At 43.5% G+C, this 19,834-nt stretch overlaps 2 protein-coding genes across 2 annotated transcripts in view; one reads left to right on the forward strand and one right to left on the reverse strand.

Moving 5' to 3' along the window:
- slc25a13 (solute carrier family 25 member 13) overlaps positions 1–16,416 on the forward strand; it is a 61,345-nt gene extending 44,929 nt beyond the window's left edge. Inside the window, exons 13-17 of the mRNA XM_080442949.1 lie at positions 4,170–4,310; positions 8,501–8,639; positions 12,444–12,602; positions 13,080–13,170; positions 15,333–16,416. Of these exons, the coding sequence (XP_080299075.1) occupies positions 4,170–4,310; positions 8,501–8,639; positions 12,444–12,602; positions 13,080–13,170; positions 15,333–15,543 (741 nt within the window). The 3' untranslated portion in view covers positions 15,544–16,416. The remainder of the gene's footprint in view (positions 1–4,169; positions 4,311–8,500; positions 8,640–12,443; positions 12,603–13,079; positions 13,171–15,332) is intronic.
- A 518-nt stretch (positions 16,417–16,934) lies between these two features.
- Positions 16,935–19,834, reverse strand: part of dync1i1a (dynein cytoplasmic 1 intermediate chain 1a) — a 92,865-nt gene continuing 89,965 nt past the window's right edge. The window contains exons 17-18 of the mRNA XM_080442956.1: positions 19,278–19,403; positions 16,935–17,775 (exon numbers count right to left, since the gene is read on the reverse strand). Coding sequence (XP_080299082.1) covers positions 17,665–17,775; positions 19,278–19,403 — 237 coding nt within the window. The 3' untranslated portion in view covers positions 16,935–17,664. The remainder of the gene's footprint in view (positions 17,776–19,277; positions 19,404–19,834) is intronic.

Genomic DNA, 19,834 nt, shown 5'->3' on the forward strand with positions numbered 1-19,834 from the left:
TGGATTTAGTTACTGATGTGAAAGTTGGCTCTGCTCTGTGGTCCAGGGTCCGCAACCTCATACCAAAGCTCTTTCACAAGAACGTGCATGCACATACATGTGCGCGTGTCTGTCCATGTAGGCTGGCAGGGTGCGGTGAAGCGTGTGTGAGGTGTTGACTCCCTGGGCTCCTGGTGGGATCACCTTGCCTTGTAATTACCTGGGAATCATCAGAGAGACTCTGTAATCACAACCCTCAGTCTCCCCACCTCCGCCTCTGACAACGCTCTTGTTTTGACTCTTTCTCTCCATCTCTACCCTTCGTTTCCATCAAACAATGTTTAGGGTTTTTTTTAAATGCAAAAGTCTGATGAGAGCGAAGAGATGAGAACACAGTGAAAGCGTTTTAAAAAGCTTAAATAAATATATATATATATATATATATATATATATATATATATATATATATAAATGTTATGGCATTTCAAAAGTGAGTTACTATCATGTCTGTCATTCTCACGCTTTTGTTTGTCTCTTGTCCATCTGTCTGTTTTTATGGCGTGGCGCCTAAGGGGCAAGTCGTTTAGAACGTGGGTTCCCAAACTTTTCAGCCCGTGACCCCAAAATAATGCGGCCATTGACTCGCGACCCCACCTAACCCTGGAGGTAATTTATGCACATAAACGTGCACGTTCGGTGCACATTTGTAATGTATTGAAATGGTAAAATGTACTATTTGTAATCATTTTTAGATTGTATTTCCTCCATTCTGTTGAATTAAAAAAAAACTTTTTTATGACCCAAAATAAATTCGCGACCCCACCGTCAGTGTGTCCTGCGACCCCAACTTTGGGAACCCCTGGTTTAGAAGATGTATGTCACCCAAGTTTTTGTGTGTCCGTCTGTCCGCCTGTCCATCCACTGCTAATCTTGCGAATGACTATACTGGTTAGCTGCAAATTACTTGTGCACACTGCCAGTAACCAAGGAAGTCAATTCCCAAATTATTTTTGCAAAATTGTGTGAAAGATTGTAAACTTTTTTTTGTGCATGATTTTGTTTTCACATTTTGAGATTTTTGTGTGTGTGAATATTTCGCATTCACATTTCATAATCTCAAATCCACCGTCCCTCATGCCGTTTTTATTCCCTTCATCCCTCTCGTCCAGTGGTTCTCCAAGTGGGGTCCTTGAAGGGGTTTCACTTCCAAATGGACCCTTACATGTCTGTAACTGAATGTGCAAATGGAAGGGTCCATTTGGTTCCATTTGCACAGAGTTATGGGGCCTTTGAAATCAGAGTGGTTTGAGACCCACTGCTCTAGTCGTATTGTGGTCATTTTCTCCCCGTGTCCATCCCTCTCCTTCATGTCGTGTCAGCCTTTAACCTCCCGCTCGTTTGTCTAACGTGTGTTGTCCTGCTCTCGGCTTTAACCTTTCTCCAGTTCTCATTAGGCTTCCAATTTGAAGGCACCCAAACGGCAGGGGGCGGAGGGTGGGTTGGGATGGCCAATAGGCTCTTAATGCTCTCGCCGTTATCCGACATGTAATCAACTAGGCTGTATCCATAAAATGAGCCATAAAGATTTAGCTGTGAGCTGTAGGGGCTTTAGAGCCGCAGCCCGCCCGCTGTTCCCGGCCTCTCGTTTTGGTCTGGACGGGAAGCCAAGAGCCTGTTCTGCCCCCTGCTTTATTTAAATGAATTAAAAAAAATCTGCGTTCACCTTCAATGAGACGATTATGATCTCTCTCTCTCTCCCTCCCTCACTCGCCTGCCTCCCCTCCTCTTTCACTTCTATGGTCAAATATGGTAACGCTTAAATGGAGGGACTTTTTTTTTTTTTTTTGGCGAAAAGTGCCCATGTTGCAGTTTGGAGTTTGACAGCTTCCCGTAAGCCAGAGGCAAACGGGAACAATTCATCATTCATATTGGAGCGGAGGATAGGAGAGGGGGACCCCCCTCCCCCCACAAAGAAACAACAACAAACAGACCGAGGCCTATTTAAGATGTGAAGGCTGCCATGGCAACAGATTGCGATCTAATTGCGATGTGCTTGCCCCTTTTGTGTGTGACTACAGTAACCATTGGCAACCATAGAGAGAGAAGTATTATTAAAGAAGAAAGAGAAGGGAGACGAGGACTGGAGACCAGGTCACTGGAAGAGAAAAAGGCTGGCAGAGTGAGATAGAATGAGATAATGCTTTGAGGGAGGGAAAAAAGTCCAGAGGAAGAGAATGAGAGAAACAATTAGAGGCACGAACAAGTGAGACACAGTGACAGTCTGACAGAGGCAGAGTCAGTCAGTCACACAAAGCTCAGTTTCCCAAAACAAAACCCATCTTCAAACGAGCTACACAGCAAAACACAGAGTGTTCATTTAACTTTGACGGTGTAAAATAGACCCGTATTTTTAATACTGTGTACACTACCACTACTACTGAAAAGCCTTGTCACCATGTCGCAAAAGAAAGAGTGAACCATTTTCCTCGCCACACCTTTACCCCAGATAGCCCTTAAACATGAAAGCCAAAGGGACTTGCCCCAACGTGCTCCAGTGGTTTTACCCTCCCTGAACATGAATAAGTTTGAAGTCAAGTGAGAGGTTAGGGAGACAGACAGACAGACAGACAGACAGACAGACAGAGACCCTGCAGACAAACAGCTGACAGCTAGACAGACTGCTGCATCAGCTGGATATCCCCCGCTGGCCTCCTGCACTCTTCCCCTGTCAGCCATGTTTGTCCTGCATTGATGAAATGATGTCATTTGCAGCTACGGTTTCTACAGCGGGGATTCTGTCCTTTTTAACTCCAAGATCCCCCAGTTTGATATGCATTAGGCCACAGACCTCCATTTGATATAATTTCTTGTACTTATCTCTGGGACGCCAATCTACACTGTAAAAAGTCTGTGTTCATTTAACTGTACAAAATAGACCCATAAGGGTCCATTTGGTTCCATTTGTACGCTCAGATTTTCAGACCTGTTAAGAGAACATTTGGTTCCTTTCCCTCATGGACCCCAGGGGTTTCCCGGACCCCATGTTGAGAACCATTATGCTACAGTTCCACCAGTTGGCTCAGAGTAATAATATTATTAATGTCGACTTTGTCGTGAAGGGTTAGATTTTACCAAGGGAGCCTTGGTTGGTGCGAGTCAGCGAAAAAGCTCTTTTCCGATTGAGCCCAGCCCTGAATGGCACGCATACAAGAAATTCCACATTAAATTGTGCACATTGTGCAAATGAAATGGGGTGCTTGAAATGAGTGTTGGATTAACGTGACATGGCAACGTGCCATTGCACTCAACGTCCTCTAAGAACGTTAGGCTATTCTTTTATTGGAAGGCTATTCTTACCATCTTGCAATCTTCCTTGTGTCTCTGTCTTTTTGTGGCTTTACCTTTTATTTAATTATAGTTATATTTCTAATTTTTTCTTCTCCCAATTTAGCCCTGTCTGTCAATTCCCAAGTCCCCTTGTACTGTAGTGCCTTGTCACTGCTGACCCCTACTGGTTGGGCATTGGGAGGGTGTAAGTGAGCACATGTCACCTCCGATACATGTGACGCTGCCAGTCTGCTTTTTTTTCCACCTTACAGTGAGGAGCTTCAATGGGAGCATGTGGCAAATGTGGAGGAACATGCTATCCTTCCCAGTTCAGCTCCCACTGAACAGTCGCCCTGACCAACCTGTAGCAGTCACTAGTGTAGCAACAGAGATCACCTTCCCTACCTGGCTTCCCACCCTTGAACACGGGCGACTGTGTTCGTTGAGACGACCCGGCCTAGCCGGATGCACCACGGAAGATTCCAACCCCTAGTCTCCACACTGTTGGGCAGGAACTTATCCCCTATGCACCCAGCTTTATCTGTCATTAATTATTACTCACAATTATGTGAATCCTCCTGATATGTTGTTTTGGCTCTTATCTTACTGTTTCTGCCTGATATGTTGTTGATGCTTTGGCTTCATGTGTGGTCCCTGGTTATACATGCTGTCTGATGACGTTACTTCTGTTTCTATTACTGCTTTATTATGGCTCTGTTTGTTGTTTTATTGTTCTGTTGTAATGATGATAATGTTCTGTGTACCACTTTGGTACAACGCAAGTTGTTTTTAAATGGGCTCTACAAATAAACTTGATTTGATTTGATTTATAATCACTTTCTTTTCGATTGTGTGTCACCCAGGCTGGTGGTTCCCAGGTGATCTTTACCAACCCTCTGGAGATTGTGAAGATTCGTCTGCAGGTGGCAGGGGAGATCACCACAGGACCCAGAGTGAGCGCCATGTCCGTCATGAGGGATCTGGGCTTCTTTGGACTCTACAAGGTGAGTTGCAAAGCTCACTGTGTTATGGCGCTGAGCCATGGATACAATTCTCCTTTTTTGTTTTTTATTTTATTTTGAACATGCACCTTATGCATATTAATATTTATATTTATATAATAAACTTGAAGTTTAAGATTTATATATTGATTACTGGTCACCTAGTTTATACGCATCTATTTACTTAGCTACTGGTCTGAATTTGAACATCAGTATAAATCTGATGCACTTTATCCATTTCCTTCTGATCAGCAGTAGACATAATAGTACTCCTCATGGTAAGACTTGTTGCACAAAGTAAGTGGTGCTTTTACCATATCACCCAGTCAGCGTGTCAAAATACTGTTATGTGCTCTGAGCAGTGGCTATAAATGAAAAGGTACAGTTGATATCAGTGGAGTGTGTGGCTAACAGCATTAACCACTCCAGCCCTATTTCAAAAATAGTGAAAATTGCAGATCTATAAGATGTAGATCTGCTATTTTTGAAAATGTCTGGAAAAACGTTTCAAATTTGAGCATTTAAAAAGAAAAAAAGATTCACCTATAATGACCTGCCCAGAATAGGGACACCAGAGTTAAAATCATTAAGAAATAAAAATCAGCTCTGTTAGGTCAATTGTTTAGGTGAGTAGGAGGCCCAGTGGACATGTAGTTAGGCTTAAATTCAGCACAGCCTTGTTGCAATCAGCTCGAACGGCATAGCGCCACACACAGCCCTTACAGTACGTGCATTGTCCATTCCATTGTTCCCATCTGCCACACAGCTTCAAAACAGTCCATTATTCCTAATTGCAGTTGTGACTAAATCATACAAGCTTTTATTTTATTGACTATTGTTGAATTATAGATTTTACCATAGCCCACATCAGCTATCATTTAAATCAACATTTCCATGTGGTCCTTCATTGGAGTGCAAGAAAAGGCTCAATTTAGGCTAAAAGCTGTATTTAACCCTAATTGCCATAATTGGCATTTTTCTATGGCATGGGGCTAAAAATTACAGCATACTGTTTCATCATATTAGTGTGCGTGTGATATTACTCACCCCACACATTGTAAAGCATTAGATTACAGTTTCATATTTAGTGGCTGATACAGTTTTGTAGCAATACTGCATTGTTTCAGTTTAGTTGGGCTCTTAGTTTTTTCCACAACCGTCATGGTTCTGTTTTAATCATTACTGGCACCTTCAGAGTTGCCAGTTGGGATGTCACATGCTTGCACATAAAGTACATTCACACACACACACACACACACACACACACACACACACACACACACACACACACAGTCACACTATATCAGCGACTCCCAAATGGTGTACCATGAGACAATCACACATTGTTGCAATATACAGCTATGCAAAAAGTAACACATTATTTTGTAATTTACAATACTATATCAATACTTTGTGATCACTCATTTCCCAATACAGAGGCAAATTCTATACCCTCAAATTATTTTAACCACTTTCAACCTGGCGCCCCCATTTTAATTATTTATTTGTATTATTTGACCCTTAAAAAGAATCACAATACAAAATAGCAGATCTACAAGCTCGTCTATTTTCGCCATGAGATTTTGATTTGCCCATTGGTATGCCTTGGGCACAACATGTTTGAAAACCACTGCACTACATCTTATTATCTTTTAATGTTTTTGTATTTTGTTTGTATGTATCGTAGTGCTGCTAAAGCATTTTAAGCTACATTCTATGTCTATAATGTTCTATACAAAAAAAAAAACTGTCTGGAAACGAATAGTCCATTTTGTCTGTACCACCAGACCCAGAAGAGACAAACAAACAATGGGAATGAATGGGCTTACTGTGGCTTTCACTAAAACTAGCTATTGAACTGGCTATTTAGGCACATTGGCTTATACTGTTAAACAAAGAATGTCTCATAAAATGATGATATCAGTAAGCCTTAAGGGAACATGACCAATCAACTGACATCCACACAGCATTAATCTGGGCAGCTATTAATTTATGATCTATCTTTGTGTGTGTGTGTGTGTGTGTGTGTGTGTGTGTGTGTGTGTGTGTGTGTGTGTGTGTGTGTGTGTGTGTGTGTGTGTGTGTGTGTGTGTGTGTGTGTGTGTGTGTGTGTGTGTGTGTGTGTGTGTGTGTTCGTGTTCGGTGGTGCTATGTTGTAAGGCCATTGTGCTGGCCGTGCAGTTTGTGTTTGAGTGCCTACCAGTGTCTGCTGGTCTGACCACCTGTCATTGTAGACCAGGTACTTGCATGTAAACCCTTAGGTTCTGTTAACAAGGCTGTTAAAGAATGTTGAATATGGTGCCTCCTCCTGTCTCTGTCTGCTTGCCTATCTGTCTAGCCTTTCTCCCTTGACATCGGAGAGAGAAGAGAGAGAGAGAGGGTGCATCCATGTGAGCGTTTGTGCGGGCATGCTCATGTGCTTCCATGCACGAGCATGCTTGCCAGCCGAAAGGCCTTACTTTCTGCAGTCCGTGGGCCCTACTATCACTGCACAAAGTCGTGTGTACACACAACACTGCGTTCATCTGCGCAAAGACACGAGACAATGTGCATTGAGAAAGCAGTAGTGGTGGAGGGGAGGTGGAGAGGAGACGAGCTCCAGCCTGCTAGCCCCAGACGGGCTGGCTCCGGAGGGGCTGCGCCCAGGCACAGAGCAGCCTTTGTCAGTGTAATTATCCTGACGCTCAGCCACTCCGCTAGAGGAGCTACCGTTCGGTGTGGTGGCTAACACACTAGCGCCACCAATCACCGCCGGGGGGAAGCTGTCACTGTGGGAACGCGGAGCTGAGGCGAGTCTTCCACGTATGTCAGGTTAATGCATCAGTTGTGTTACATGCAGAAAGTAAGACGGATGCATATGTTGGTGCGTGGTTTTTTGCATTCCACTTTTTATGTTTTGCAGATGCGTGCACTTCATTTTTTGGCACAAATGCATGTGCAGAAAGAAACGTGAAACTCTCTCTCTCTCTCTCTCTCTCTCTCTCTCTCTCTCTCTCTCTCTCTCTCTCTCTCTCTCTCTCATATGTACACACACTCTCATTCCCACACAGTACCACTGACTCTCAATCATTATGATTATTCATTGTTATTTCCCATCGGATGTCCCAACACGGCGTCCCAGTGCTGTGTCACAGCCTCCAGGCCCGGGGCCTGCGGGGCAGCCTGTCTGTCCCGCCTACGATACCATCTCGTGGCTTTCAGCAGCCGCTCTGGCCCCTGCCAGGCAGCAGGGAGGGACAGACAGACGAGAGAAGTGCTAGAGGAAAGAGAAGGAAAGAGATAGCCTGGGCGTCTGCCAATCCCCTCTGTGTGTGTGTGTGTGCGTGTGAGCGATAGAGAGAGAGAGAGAGAGAGAGAGAGAGAGAGAGAGAGAGAAAGAGGAGGAACCAAGGGATTATCCCCCAGGAGTTAAATGAAGCCTGTCCAAAAACAGGGAGATCCTGCCTTCTGTTGACTGTACAGTAGTTGCTGTATCGAGAGGGTGGCCACAGGCCAACGGCCTGGAAATACAGAAGGAAACCCAATAGCCTTGATGATATGGCTTTGTTTACAGTGGCAGACAAGAAGCCATCTTCTACCCCACCCCACTCCCAACTCCACCCCACTCCACTTTTTTTCAGTCAGCCTGTCTGTCTCCTCTGTTTTACGCACGCATCGCCCACCCCCCACCTCCCTCTTAAAACCTTGCTCTTGTCTCCGACTGCCTCACCTGCTGGTGAGAGCTGAGCAGGTGAGCTGACATTGACAGTGTGCATGCAGAGGGTTTCTGACCTGCAATGCTTGGTATGTCAGTCAATAGGTCGTGAGAAAATGCGCTCCCGTGGAACTTTGTGTATAGTGCTGTGAAGGTATGATCATTTAATAAGTGTTTATCTGCCCTGTGAGAGGGCCTGTATTTCACATTGTGGCTGGAAAAATCTATCCATCATCGGAGAACCCTGCCAGCAGTCAGGGCTTGAATCCCCCTGGCCTCCAACTCACTCCTTCTCTCTTTGTCTCTCACATTCGTCTTTTCCTTCATCATTGTCTTGCAACCCCTTTCCCATCATCATCTGCCAGTTTATTTTTCAATGTTTCTTTTCCCCCTCTTTCATTCTCACAACTTCAACTAACATTGAAGTCTCTCCATTCCCCCATGTAACCTTGAACCTAAATCCTGTCTCTCTTTCATTTGCTTCCTCGTCGTCCTCTAGGGTGCCAAAGCGTGTTTCTTGCGGGACATCCCCTTCTCGGCCATCTACTTCCCCTGCTATGCCCACCTCAAGGCCTACTTCAGCGATGAGGAAGGCAGGATCGGGCCGGCCAAAATGCTGCTGGCCGGGGCAATTGCAGGTAAAGTGCTATTATCTATATAACATCACCAATGCCACCATTTGCAAGCTAGTGTACAAGACAACATTTGAGGTAGTAGATAATCAGATTGACCATGACTACTGTTTTTTTACCCATTAATAATGAAAATAAAATGTTCCCTGAGTATTAACCCTAAATGAATTCAAGGTCATGCAATTCCAAATGCTAATAATAAATATATATATTTGTATGTGTAATATGTGTATCTGTATGTGTATATGTATACGTGCGTATATATATATATGGAAATTGGTGGAAGTACCGCGGAAGTTCCGCCCAAGGAAATGACGTTGACGCTTTACAAATCAGTGTTTTGATTGGTCGAAAAAGATCGTTTCAGGGGGAAAATACGTATGACGGAAGTCCCACCCCTATAGACACTCACTACATTAGGTTGTGACCAGGCTTTTCTCTTCGCAGATGAGTAAGGCTGGGAACGAGGCTAATACTGGCCACACAGGACAGGGCAGGAGCTTACCTTTAACAACTGTTTCCCTGATATTGTTGTTGCCATAATGGTCAGTCTACTGGCGCTTAGCATTAAAGATACTATAGGGCCTAAAGTACCTTAAGCTTCAGCCTAAGGCCTAAATTATAGGGGCTTTGACTGCATTAAACAGAAAATGATCCATTTAATAGAATTGAGACTTGCTGAACACAGCAGACCTACTGGAGAAAAGTGTCACAGGGCACCCTGCTGGCTCAACCAATTTACTGTATGTGTTTTGACCACTTAACCACAGCGCTCTACAACGTTGACTAAGTTGAACGTCATCCCCCCCCACCCCACACACACACACACACACACACACACACACACACACACACACACACACACACACACACACACACACACACACACACACACACACACACACACACACACACACACACACACACACACACACACAATCTATTTCCCGTCTGTCTTTACTGTCCTGTCCAAATAAAGCAGGAATGCCTTTTAAACAAAACAATGTTACAAACAAAAAAAAAGTGTCATTACAGATCGCATACTCCAGCCCAGACCAGCTATATGTACTGTAGAAGTGGTGTGGAGGATCCAGCAGTAGCAGTGGAGGCAGAACAGGGCCAGGAAGCCAGGAGGGCTCTGACCGCAGGCTCCATGGCGGTAGCTGCTAATTAGAGCGCTGCTCAGTGATTGGGGCCTGGGGTTTTGGAACGCTGTAGGCAGGGGAGCGCCTCGGACGTCTGCCAACCGGGCTGAGAGGGAGACTTTCCAGTGCTAATATATTGTACATGTACACACACACACACACACACACACTCCTGCAGGCATGTTTACCTATTTCACACACACATACATACTGTAACAGTACATACTCTGCTGTATGTGTGTGTGTGTGTGTGTGTGTGTGTGTGTGTGTGTGTGTGTGTGTGTGTGTGTGTGTGTGTGTGTGTGTGTGTGTGTGTGTGTGTGTGTGTGTGTGTGTGTGTGTGTGTGTGTGTGTGTGTGTGTGTGTGTGTGTGTGTGTGTGTGTGTGTGTGTGTGTGTGTGTGTATCCAGACAGATTGGTAGTAACAGTGAGCAAGCAGGCAATAAGGAGCAAAACATCCACTGGTTTGATTTGCGTTTTACAAGTCCTCTCCCTTCCTCAATGAAAATAGGATCTAGAACGTGGCTCAGTTTTTAATATTTGATTTTCAGCGGTTTTTATCTCAAAGAAAACACCATAATAAAAGGGCCTCAGTGCTTCCCTGCCAAGTTAGTATGGTCTGGAACATCAGTGTAAAAGAGAATTAATATTTATTTTGAATCCTCCGAGATATGTCCATGGCGCGTCGGCGCTAAGGCGCAGCGTGCAACATGGAAAAGTCATATAAATTCAAGGAGACATTTCTGCCCTTCATTATGACATCGGTTTCTCCCACAAGATCGTCAGCCATGGCCTTCAGAGTCCAAATTGAAATCAAGTCCATGATTTCTTCTCTTTTCTATTCTTCTTTTTTTTCTCCCTCAACCTCTCCATTGGATCCAAAACATTTATCATCCCCCTTTCATACATTTATCGGTGGTTACGGCATTTTGGCAATTAGCGCTTTAAAGTCGGCGCAGGAAATTGAATTACATGCTCAGTTTGCACAGCATTATTTTGCCAAGCGTACCCCTGGTCCCTGAAGAAACGCGTTGGTCAGCCTCCAGCTTACCCAAGGCCTGGATCTGAGCGACGAGCGCTGGAGGAGTTTGTTTTTATGGAGGAAGAGAGGTCAGCTCATTGATATTTGAGATCGTAGCATCAAAAGGTAGCCTTTTACCACTGTGAACCGACTCCGTAATTGGCACTGTAGTAATGCGGTTCCACCATTATTATCCATTTGACATTTTTCATGTTGGTAGGTTGTTCTTGCTGAAGATTTAGGTTTTAAATCTTTATTTTCAACTTTATTTTATTTTCTTTTTGTTTTACCATTTTGTCCCAATTCACTTCTACTCCACTGATCATACGGTTAACCCATTCAATCCGGTAACGCATCTGTATACTTTTTACTCAAATCTTTGCTTTTGGGGGGGTCCCTGGAACAACATATTTTGATGTGGATCGGCGGCCAAAAACATAATTTTGGGGGGTCCTTGACAAGAAAAAGTTTGAGCACCACTGATATAGCAACAATATTCTTCAGAAAAATTAAGACATTTGTTGAGACATTTGACAGTTACAAAAAATATATATTCAAAGATTTGCACAAACAGCAGATATTTTTTATTAGCCAAAGAAATCTAAAATGACAGATGTGTTCCCGGATTGAATGGGTTAAAGTAAAAAACTTCTTTACTTCAGCTTTTTCCCTCTCCTCTCCTCTCCTCTCCTGCCACCTCCCCCTCTCCACTCGTCCATGTAGGTGGTCACCCCTCCACTGGGTACCACAGTGTACCACCTAACACTGAGTTGATCAGGGGGCTGAATAGCTCGTTTAGCCGTCACAGACCAAGAAGCCAGAGTTTCATCCTCAAGAGGGGCAGTTGATGGTAATGACAGAGCCATCGATGATTGAGCCCATTCATGATAGGAGTGGCTGGAGTAGCGAGCTGCGTCTGTACGCCAGTCACTTTCTCATGTGCAAGTGTTGCAGCGTGGCGTCGCCCTCATTACGACCCATTGTCTGGCCTCATTCAAACACACTCTAAGAAAAGAGGGTGAAAGTGGGTAGGAAAGAAAGATGGAAGGATTAAATAATGGCCCTGTTGGCTTTTTTTTGCGTAGCCCTGGCAGTATAGCAAGAGGTGGTGTGTTTGTGTGTGTGTGCGCGTGTGTGTATATACTGTATATATTGTCGCTATCAGGCAGAGAGCTCATCTCCAAATCTGCTCTACTTCGTCAAAATGTTCTGAAAAATGTCGTTCCATTTCCTGAAAAGTAACTGTTGTTTTGGACTTACCGACAGCAACGATATACTGTATGTGTGTCTACTACAGTATATATACACTATTATGGGTTGGTCAAGGGCGCCGTGATGTGAGCCCTTCACCGCATGTGTGTAGTCGTGTGTGTATATGTGGCTCCCTCGCTGTACAATGACCAAAGGCTCGAATGCGACGTGTTTTGAAGGGGGGAACAAATAACCATAGGGACTCTGCATTCAGATGCGGTTACATAATGACACACCAGGTTTCAATCAATTTCTCATCACTGCATTCCGCATCATCTCTTCCAGGATGCTTTTGTATTTTTACAATCAAACACACCGTATTGTGAGAACACACTGGCTGTGACTGCTGCATTATGTGTTGGGTTCTTTCTCCCCCACCCCCCCCCCCCCTAGGCATGCCAGCGGCGTCCCTGGTGACCCCCGCAGACGTGATCAAGACCAGGCTACAGGTAGCGGCGCGTGCCGGTCAGACCACCTACAACGGCCTGGTGGACTGCTTCTGGAAGATACTCCACGAGGAGGGTCCACGGGCCTTCTGGAAGGGAGCTGGAGGTATGCGCTCTAGTTTTGACGGGATTGTGGGAGGAGTGATGACTCATAGTGGTCGTAAATCATAATGTAGTAGACTTATGGTCCATGTTTGTGGGGAGAAAAAAGCCTGGTATTAAAGATCACACGCATTCATTGTGACAGTATGTATTCACTGAGTTGAATACATTTGAGTTACACTAAAATATGTATTGGTCATTGACTAAGATCCTTACATCACTGGTTCTATATATATATTTTTTTACTTTTGACAAATGTTGACAAATGTTCTCTTATGGGAGTCTCGGGCATTAAAATATATTGAAATGGGAGACTGCGTCCTAATACAATTTAGCTTGGGGGTCCTTGAGATGAAAATGTTTCAGAACCACTGCCTTACAGTACATGACTTCTGATCTCAAACTGGAGTACAAAGTATCTGGTTTCTGAGCTGTCCCTCTGTATGAATTTGAATGGAATATTTTCTGCTCCATCCCACAGCCCGAGTGTTCAGATCCTCCCCTCAGTTTGGCGTCACACTGGTTACCTATGAACAACTGCAGCGGTGGTTCTATGTTGACTTTGGAGGACAGTAAGTCACGCCTTCTGAACGTCTCTGTCTTCTGACTTTGTTTTAAAAAAAAAATCTGCTCAAGGGACAGGGCAGGGTGAAGGTTAGGGACATTGATGGAAGTTGATACTCCCTGGCCCTCAAGTCAGAATTTCCAACCCATACTGGAACTTACATAGTGTACACTTTCCGCTCTTCTTTTGTTTTGTTTTAAGACATAATATATTACACACAATGCAATGCAAACATAATACAATATTTCCATTATTTTATCTATATAGAATATAACCAAGTGCGATAATACTTATTCATCATCAATTATTTTAATGAGTTTTTAGATTGGCTATTTATCTCCTATAATGACACGCCCAAAATAGGGATGCCAGGTTTTTACCATTAATGTGGAGATCGTTTTTTTGTCCATCATTGATTAGAATGACGAAATCAGACTGAAAAAAAAACCTAAGTTGGAGTTAGATGGTTTGATCGACAGTTAAAGGATCCAATGGAGTTAGTCAGAACTTTTGAATACTTTTCATTGGTTCAGTATTTGTAAAACCCACACACAGATGTAAAGGGTGTTCAAAAGCACTGAAAAATGGAGATAGTTGGTTTCTGCCCGACAGCGACGATATAATATTTGTTGCTGCTCACTGCAATGCCCCAACCTCACCAAGTCAAATTCTCCATGTTTGAAAACATACAGTACAAAATAAAGGCATTTTAAATCTGAATGCTCTCGTATGATGCAGTGTATTTCAGCAGGGTTTATTTCCAGTTAGCTACTCTCGGTGGGTGTCCTTCCACCTCTTGCCAGAGACAGAACATGCCACAAGACCGTAGATATTTCGGAGCACATAGCTGACCAACGCAAACCCTCGCTCTGAGCTCTGGATGTGACATTTTTACTCAAACGCACAATCCTACTGTGCGTTGGTGCAGGGCGGACGCAATCAGCTCAACCTCTACATAATGCTTTCCCTACTACTACTGCTATTGAAATGAGCTCATGTTCCCTCTGTGAAATTGGCATCTTTATCGACATCACCCCCTAACTAAAGCTGAAAAGATCCAATGTTAGATTAAGTACAGAGAGAATTTCACTGTCTCCCCCACAAAAAATAAACCTATAGTGTTTAGGTTTTTTTTTGCGATCTCCAGTCTTCTGCTGGTACAGTTTGTATTCTGTCAATGAGATTTTTCTACCTGTGTGCAGACTTTATTGGAATATATGTTGATTTGTTGTTTGTCCTGCACCTGGGCATTCAGAGTGGATGTCCGTGCACTATCTTTTCATACAGTTTGTATTCTCCACATCATTGCTGTCAGTCAGAAACCTTGTATCTCCATATTTGAGCTTTTAGTTTTTTTTTTTAATTCATGCTCTACCTCATGGTGTAGCGAAATGGCCAATCTACAAGCTCGCAATGCGTTGCGATATGATGCATTGTCAACTTCTGCTATTTTCACATTTTATTTTTAAAGTGAACTTAAGTCGGTCTGTGGGTTTCATAAATATTTAACCAATGAAAGGTAGTAACGAGCTTGTGACAAAAACAATAACTACATTGGATCCATTCGATCACAGGTTATTATTTTCCCATATCCTGAAGAGTAATGGGCTTGGACATACAAGGTTTCCTTCCGTCTGACAGCGACGACATGCCTGTGTCCATTCAAAGCCTTGACAATGCAGACTACTGTACAAGTAGCTTCTCTCTGTAATGCTCTCAACCAAATCAAATGCAGATCCATTGAATATTCCATGTGGCTTGGTGTGGGTTTGAACTGATCTCCCTCTGTTGTCCATATTGGAAGGATATCACACGACCCAGCATGAAACCCATGTGGGATATTCATTTAGGGGGAAGAGAAAGATCACCCATCTTCCACTTTTAATATTCGATTAAGATGTTTATTTTTGTGGTGAACATTGTTTAATATAAAAACTCTCCTCCCCCCTCTCTCTCTCTCTGTCTTTTTTTCTTACATACTGTCTCCTCTGCAACTTCATCATTTTTCCTTCTTTCCATTTTTTCCCCTCCTACCACTGATTCTCTCCTTCTGCTTTTCCACCCCTTTGACTTTCTCTCTTATTCTGTTTTCCTCCAACCCCCCGTTTTGTCTAAAATGTTCTTCTCTCTCTCTCTCTCTCTCTCTCTCTCTCTCTCTCCACACCACAGAAAGCCACTTGGCTCAGAGCCCACCCCCAAGTCTCGGATCAGCCTGCCGGCGCCCAACCCCGACCACATTGGAGGCTTCAGGTTGGCCGTGGCCACGTTCGCTGGCATCGAGAGCAAGTTCGGACTCCATCTCCCACGATACACTGTGCAGGCGGCGGCCGCGGCGGCCCCCTCCCCCCCGACCGCCCCCTCCACCCCGACCGCCCCTTGACCCCCCATGCGTGCCGCTTGAATGGATGTCTGGAAGAGAAGAGATAGCCTGAATGTTTGACGTACAGTACACGCACATGCATGTGTACAGTATATGCATGTGCGTATATACATGCCACCCAGCTAGTACATTGTCTCTGGACTTTTTAAGTTGACTTGTTTGTCGATGTTTTGTTTTGTCTTATATAGGCATAGTATAGTCTGTGAAACCTTACACAGAATGCTGGAGTATGCAGTCATACTCTTTGTCCTGGTTACTAAGACACTTAGGACTGACTGGTGTGCAGTGTTTGCTTCAGCAGGGTAGTCTTAGTTACTGAACTTGTGTATATATTGTAGTTTTTTTTGTTTGTTTCCCCATACAGTGGTATGAACTGGTACTGTATCAGAAGGGCTGGTTACATTTGAAAATAGTCTAGACTGCTTATGAAAACTATTATTTACAGCTGCTTCCGTTGTCTTCCATTTTCTGCTTTGTAACCTAAATAATGACCCAAGTATGGATTCATATGTTATGTTAAATAGTAATTAATTATAAAGTACTGTAGCACAAACTCTACTGTATATATGAGAAAGAGAAAGAGACATATTTTCATATCTAGACAGCCACTTTATGCAATTATGCACTCATTTGATGAAATGTCTGTAATGAATATGACCAAAACAAGCACTTGAATGTAAGGACAGTACTGTATGGCATACTGTATATAGTACTGACTTGAAAATAGTATCTGCTGTCTGAGCTGTTTGGTTTCAGATCTAACTGTGCTGATATGTCTAGAAGAATGATGGCACCCATTCCTCTTCTGTAGCAAGTGGTGTCACAATTGCAAGTATCTAAATCTGTACAGTACAGAGAATGTAGGATGTACATATGGTGTGTAATAATTGTGCCTTACTGTACGTATGGCAGCAATGTGTGTATACCCGTAAGAGAGAGTAAACGGTACCCGTTAGTAAACAATGTGTGTGCAGGAGTCATTCTCAACTTTTTCAGTGTTTTTTTCTTTCCTGTTTTGTTCAGATGGATTCTTGTCACCACAGTAAAGCTGCATACACATCATATCCTGCAACCTCTCTGTGTTGGTTGAGCCCACACTTTTCTATGGAGACAGCTTTATTGCACACCTTTGGCAGCAAGTTTAAATGATTTGAACTTTGATCCAAATCGCTGCTGACCTTTAAATGGGCCTCCAATGAAATTACTTTAAATGGGCCTCCAATAAAATAACTTTAAAAAAAAAAACTAACAGTCCAGTACACATACTGTACATTAGGTTGCTCATTATGTGCTACTGTATAGGCAGCTTAACAAGCAACAGTTCTATACACACAGAAGAAAAAGGAGTCTAGCGTTTCTCCGGCAATGCTTTAATGGTAAATGTAGCAAGGTGAACAGCAAGCACTCTGTTACAGTATACCTCTCATTTATCATTATGACCCATTAAATAATATGCTGCTGAAGTTCAGAACAAAAGACAAAGTACTGTGCTAAACCAGACTTCCACTTGAGCGTTTTCTGTCACTGAATGGTCCATGGACATAAAGTATTTAACAAGCTTTACAGCGTGTTATGTCACCATATTAATTTCACGTCGATGTATTTGTAATATCCCATAAATGTGTCACATGCAGGCGTAATACAGAGAGAGAGAGAGAGAGAGAGAAGCACAACAGAACGCTAAACTGCAAACATATTTTTGTAAACATAATACACACTACACAATGAACCCTGTTTTCTTCTGTTGTAGAGAGTGCAATACATTGTTACAGTAGACACGTAGCTTCATAAGGCTAATAGACTGCACTTCATACTGGCTCACAAGTTGCAAGCACCACATCACTTTGAGTAACTCTGCGAATAAACAAGGGTGGTCAAATAAATCGGCGACGGTTTCCTAATCGAGACCATTTGTGTTCACAGGATGGCAAATCCATCAATACGGTACGAGAAAGCGTGTGCCTGTCTGGACAAGGTGAATACAGTACATAAATAAAGACAAACTGAGGGAGATTGAGAAGCACATGCTACGACAGCTTGATGAGTGCCAGGCCACCAGTTGGGTTTGATTCCACCACGATCCCCAAATCCCATCAGTTCTGTTGGTGGTCTTGGTCTATCCTATGAAGCCAGCTCCACAGGACCCTCTTCCTCGCCGTCTGCTCGGTTTGCACGGATCTCCATCAGGGTACGGGCGAAGCGGGGCCAGTCGTCACTGTTTGCCACTGACAGCTAGAATAGATCACAGACAAAGGAGGTTATTTTTTTTGTGTGCATTATCCTGCATTATCCATCCCTAAGATGAACATATCTGGGTGAAAAATGACACCACGCGACAGTGTCGCACACCAAAAATAGATCTACATGCTCACGACGTGCTATGAGCTTGTAGATCTGCATTTTCTGCACATGACACCATCGTACAACCAAGTATAAACCACGCTTAAGACACTCGAATGGCAACAGACCATATTGCACTTTGAGTGTTAAGATGTAGACTTGTTTTGTGGGAGGAGATGTAAGTCATGGCTGCCACCCAAGCTGCAACCACTGTACATCCAGGCTGTAATTAAACAGGAAGGAGGAGGAGGAGGAGGGGTGCAGCCATTTTGAACCCCCTGAGAGCTGCACACAGCAGAGGGCGGCTAGCTGCTACACATCACATCATCAATATCTTGCCTGACTGGGATTGTCTGGTTGCAGCGTTTGACCAGATAAATATGCCTTGTAGACAGTGGAAATTAGATTTAGTAGGGTAAAGTTGTTTAAGGCGGAATTGTTAACGTCTCTCTCCACATGGTGTTGCTCGTTGTAACATCTTTATGGGGGGTGAAAGGGGGGATTCTAGTAAATAACGCCACCCCACACACACTCCCCTCCCTCCCATGTCGTAAAACCACTGGGTTTTATTGATGACTCTCCATTAACATCAACCCAGAAAGGCCACACACTCAACCGAGCCTCTCTGCCGCTCACCACACGACAGAGAGATTGCTAAAATTAGCTTAGCGGCTAAGCTAACGTGCCCTCGCCCAAGGTTCCAAACCAGAGCCCAAAAAACAACCCTCCAAACGTGAGAGGCACAGGCAGGGTGGTGGCGGTGGTAAAGTCATGTGGAGGCTGTTGGAGAGAGACACGAGAGCGTGCTCAAGAGAAAAAAAAATCAAACACAAACAACCATGGCAATGCTGACAGTTGGGTAAACATACAGGACTAAAAGACCTAAAATGGGTGGTTGTGGCACATGCAGAGGTTTTACTATGAAAAAAAACGCTTTGTACTTCTGTACACAGTTTTTCACAAAGTTTTCCTTGGTTTCTTTACCCAGTACAGACGACAAAAGTATGTACAGAGTGCTCATAGTGTTTACATACACGTGTTTGTATGAATTAAATATTATAGTGTATACTAACAAATCTCTGTGGTGGCAATCTAACATTTTCAACACGGAAGGTGTAAAATTGTGTAAAAATCACTATAACAATGATTATTCCATATTTCTCCTCAATCATCCACATCCACGTTAACCCTGGCCTGAGGTAAAGGATCGCCCTTCGCTGCCTCTGCTTTATACTCTGTGTGAGTACAATTTATGTGCGCTCAATATAACAAGTACAACAATTAAGAATTGTGTTACAATAGGGGATGTATGCTTCTACCTTCTATGTACACTTTCAATGTGCAATAATGTGTATTTTTTTACGTTCCATGTTTGAGTGGTGTAGATACTTCACCTCTCCAGCATCATAGACCCACACACGTCCCTCTGAGTCCCCCACGGCGACCTCCTTCCCACCTGACGACCAGCGCACTCTGTTGAGCGCTGATGCTCCCTCGATGGTAACACTGGCAGTCGGGACCTGGCACATACAAGACAGAGAAATAGACCACAATCATAATTATAGACGTTATGTAGCAATTCTGTAAGTGAGCCAATGTAATCGGCCATAAATCCTATTCATAAATCCTATTCAACTGAATGCTGTCCCAGTCAGGGGTGTACAGTATAGACTGTACTGTCGTACTCTCATAGAGCCCCCATACTGTAGGCCACAAGCCTACTCAAATATTTTATATACAACATCTCTCAGATTTAACATACATGTGTTTTTGATTTTCATTTGTATAATTCAGTCACAATTATACTGCTTATGTGATAGATGTGTTTTTAAATCCTTCCACAATGTGGTTGTATCTATGATCTTTATTGACTTGCAGCGTGGGCATGTTTATGTGCACTTGTGCCCCATGTCCCTGAGTACAAGCCAGTCATCGTCGCAGTTGGGGGAAA

Source organism: Gymnoscopelus braueri (assembly GCF_963280865.1).
Source record: "Gymnoscopelus braueri genome assembly, chromosome: 11".
NCBI classification, from domain to species: Eukaryota; Metazoa; Chordata; class Actinopteri; order Myctophiformes; family Myctophidae; genus Gymnoscopelus; species Gymnoscopelus braueri.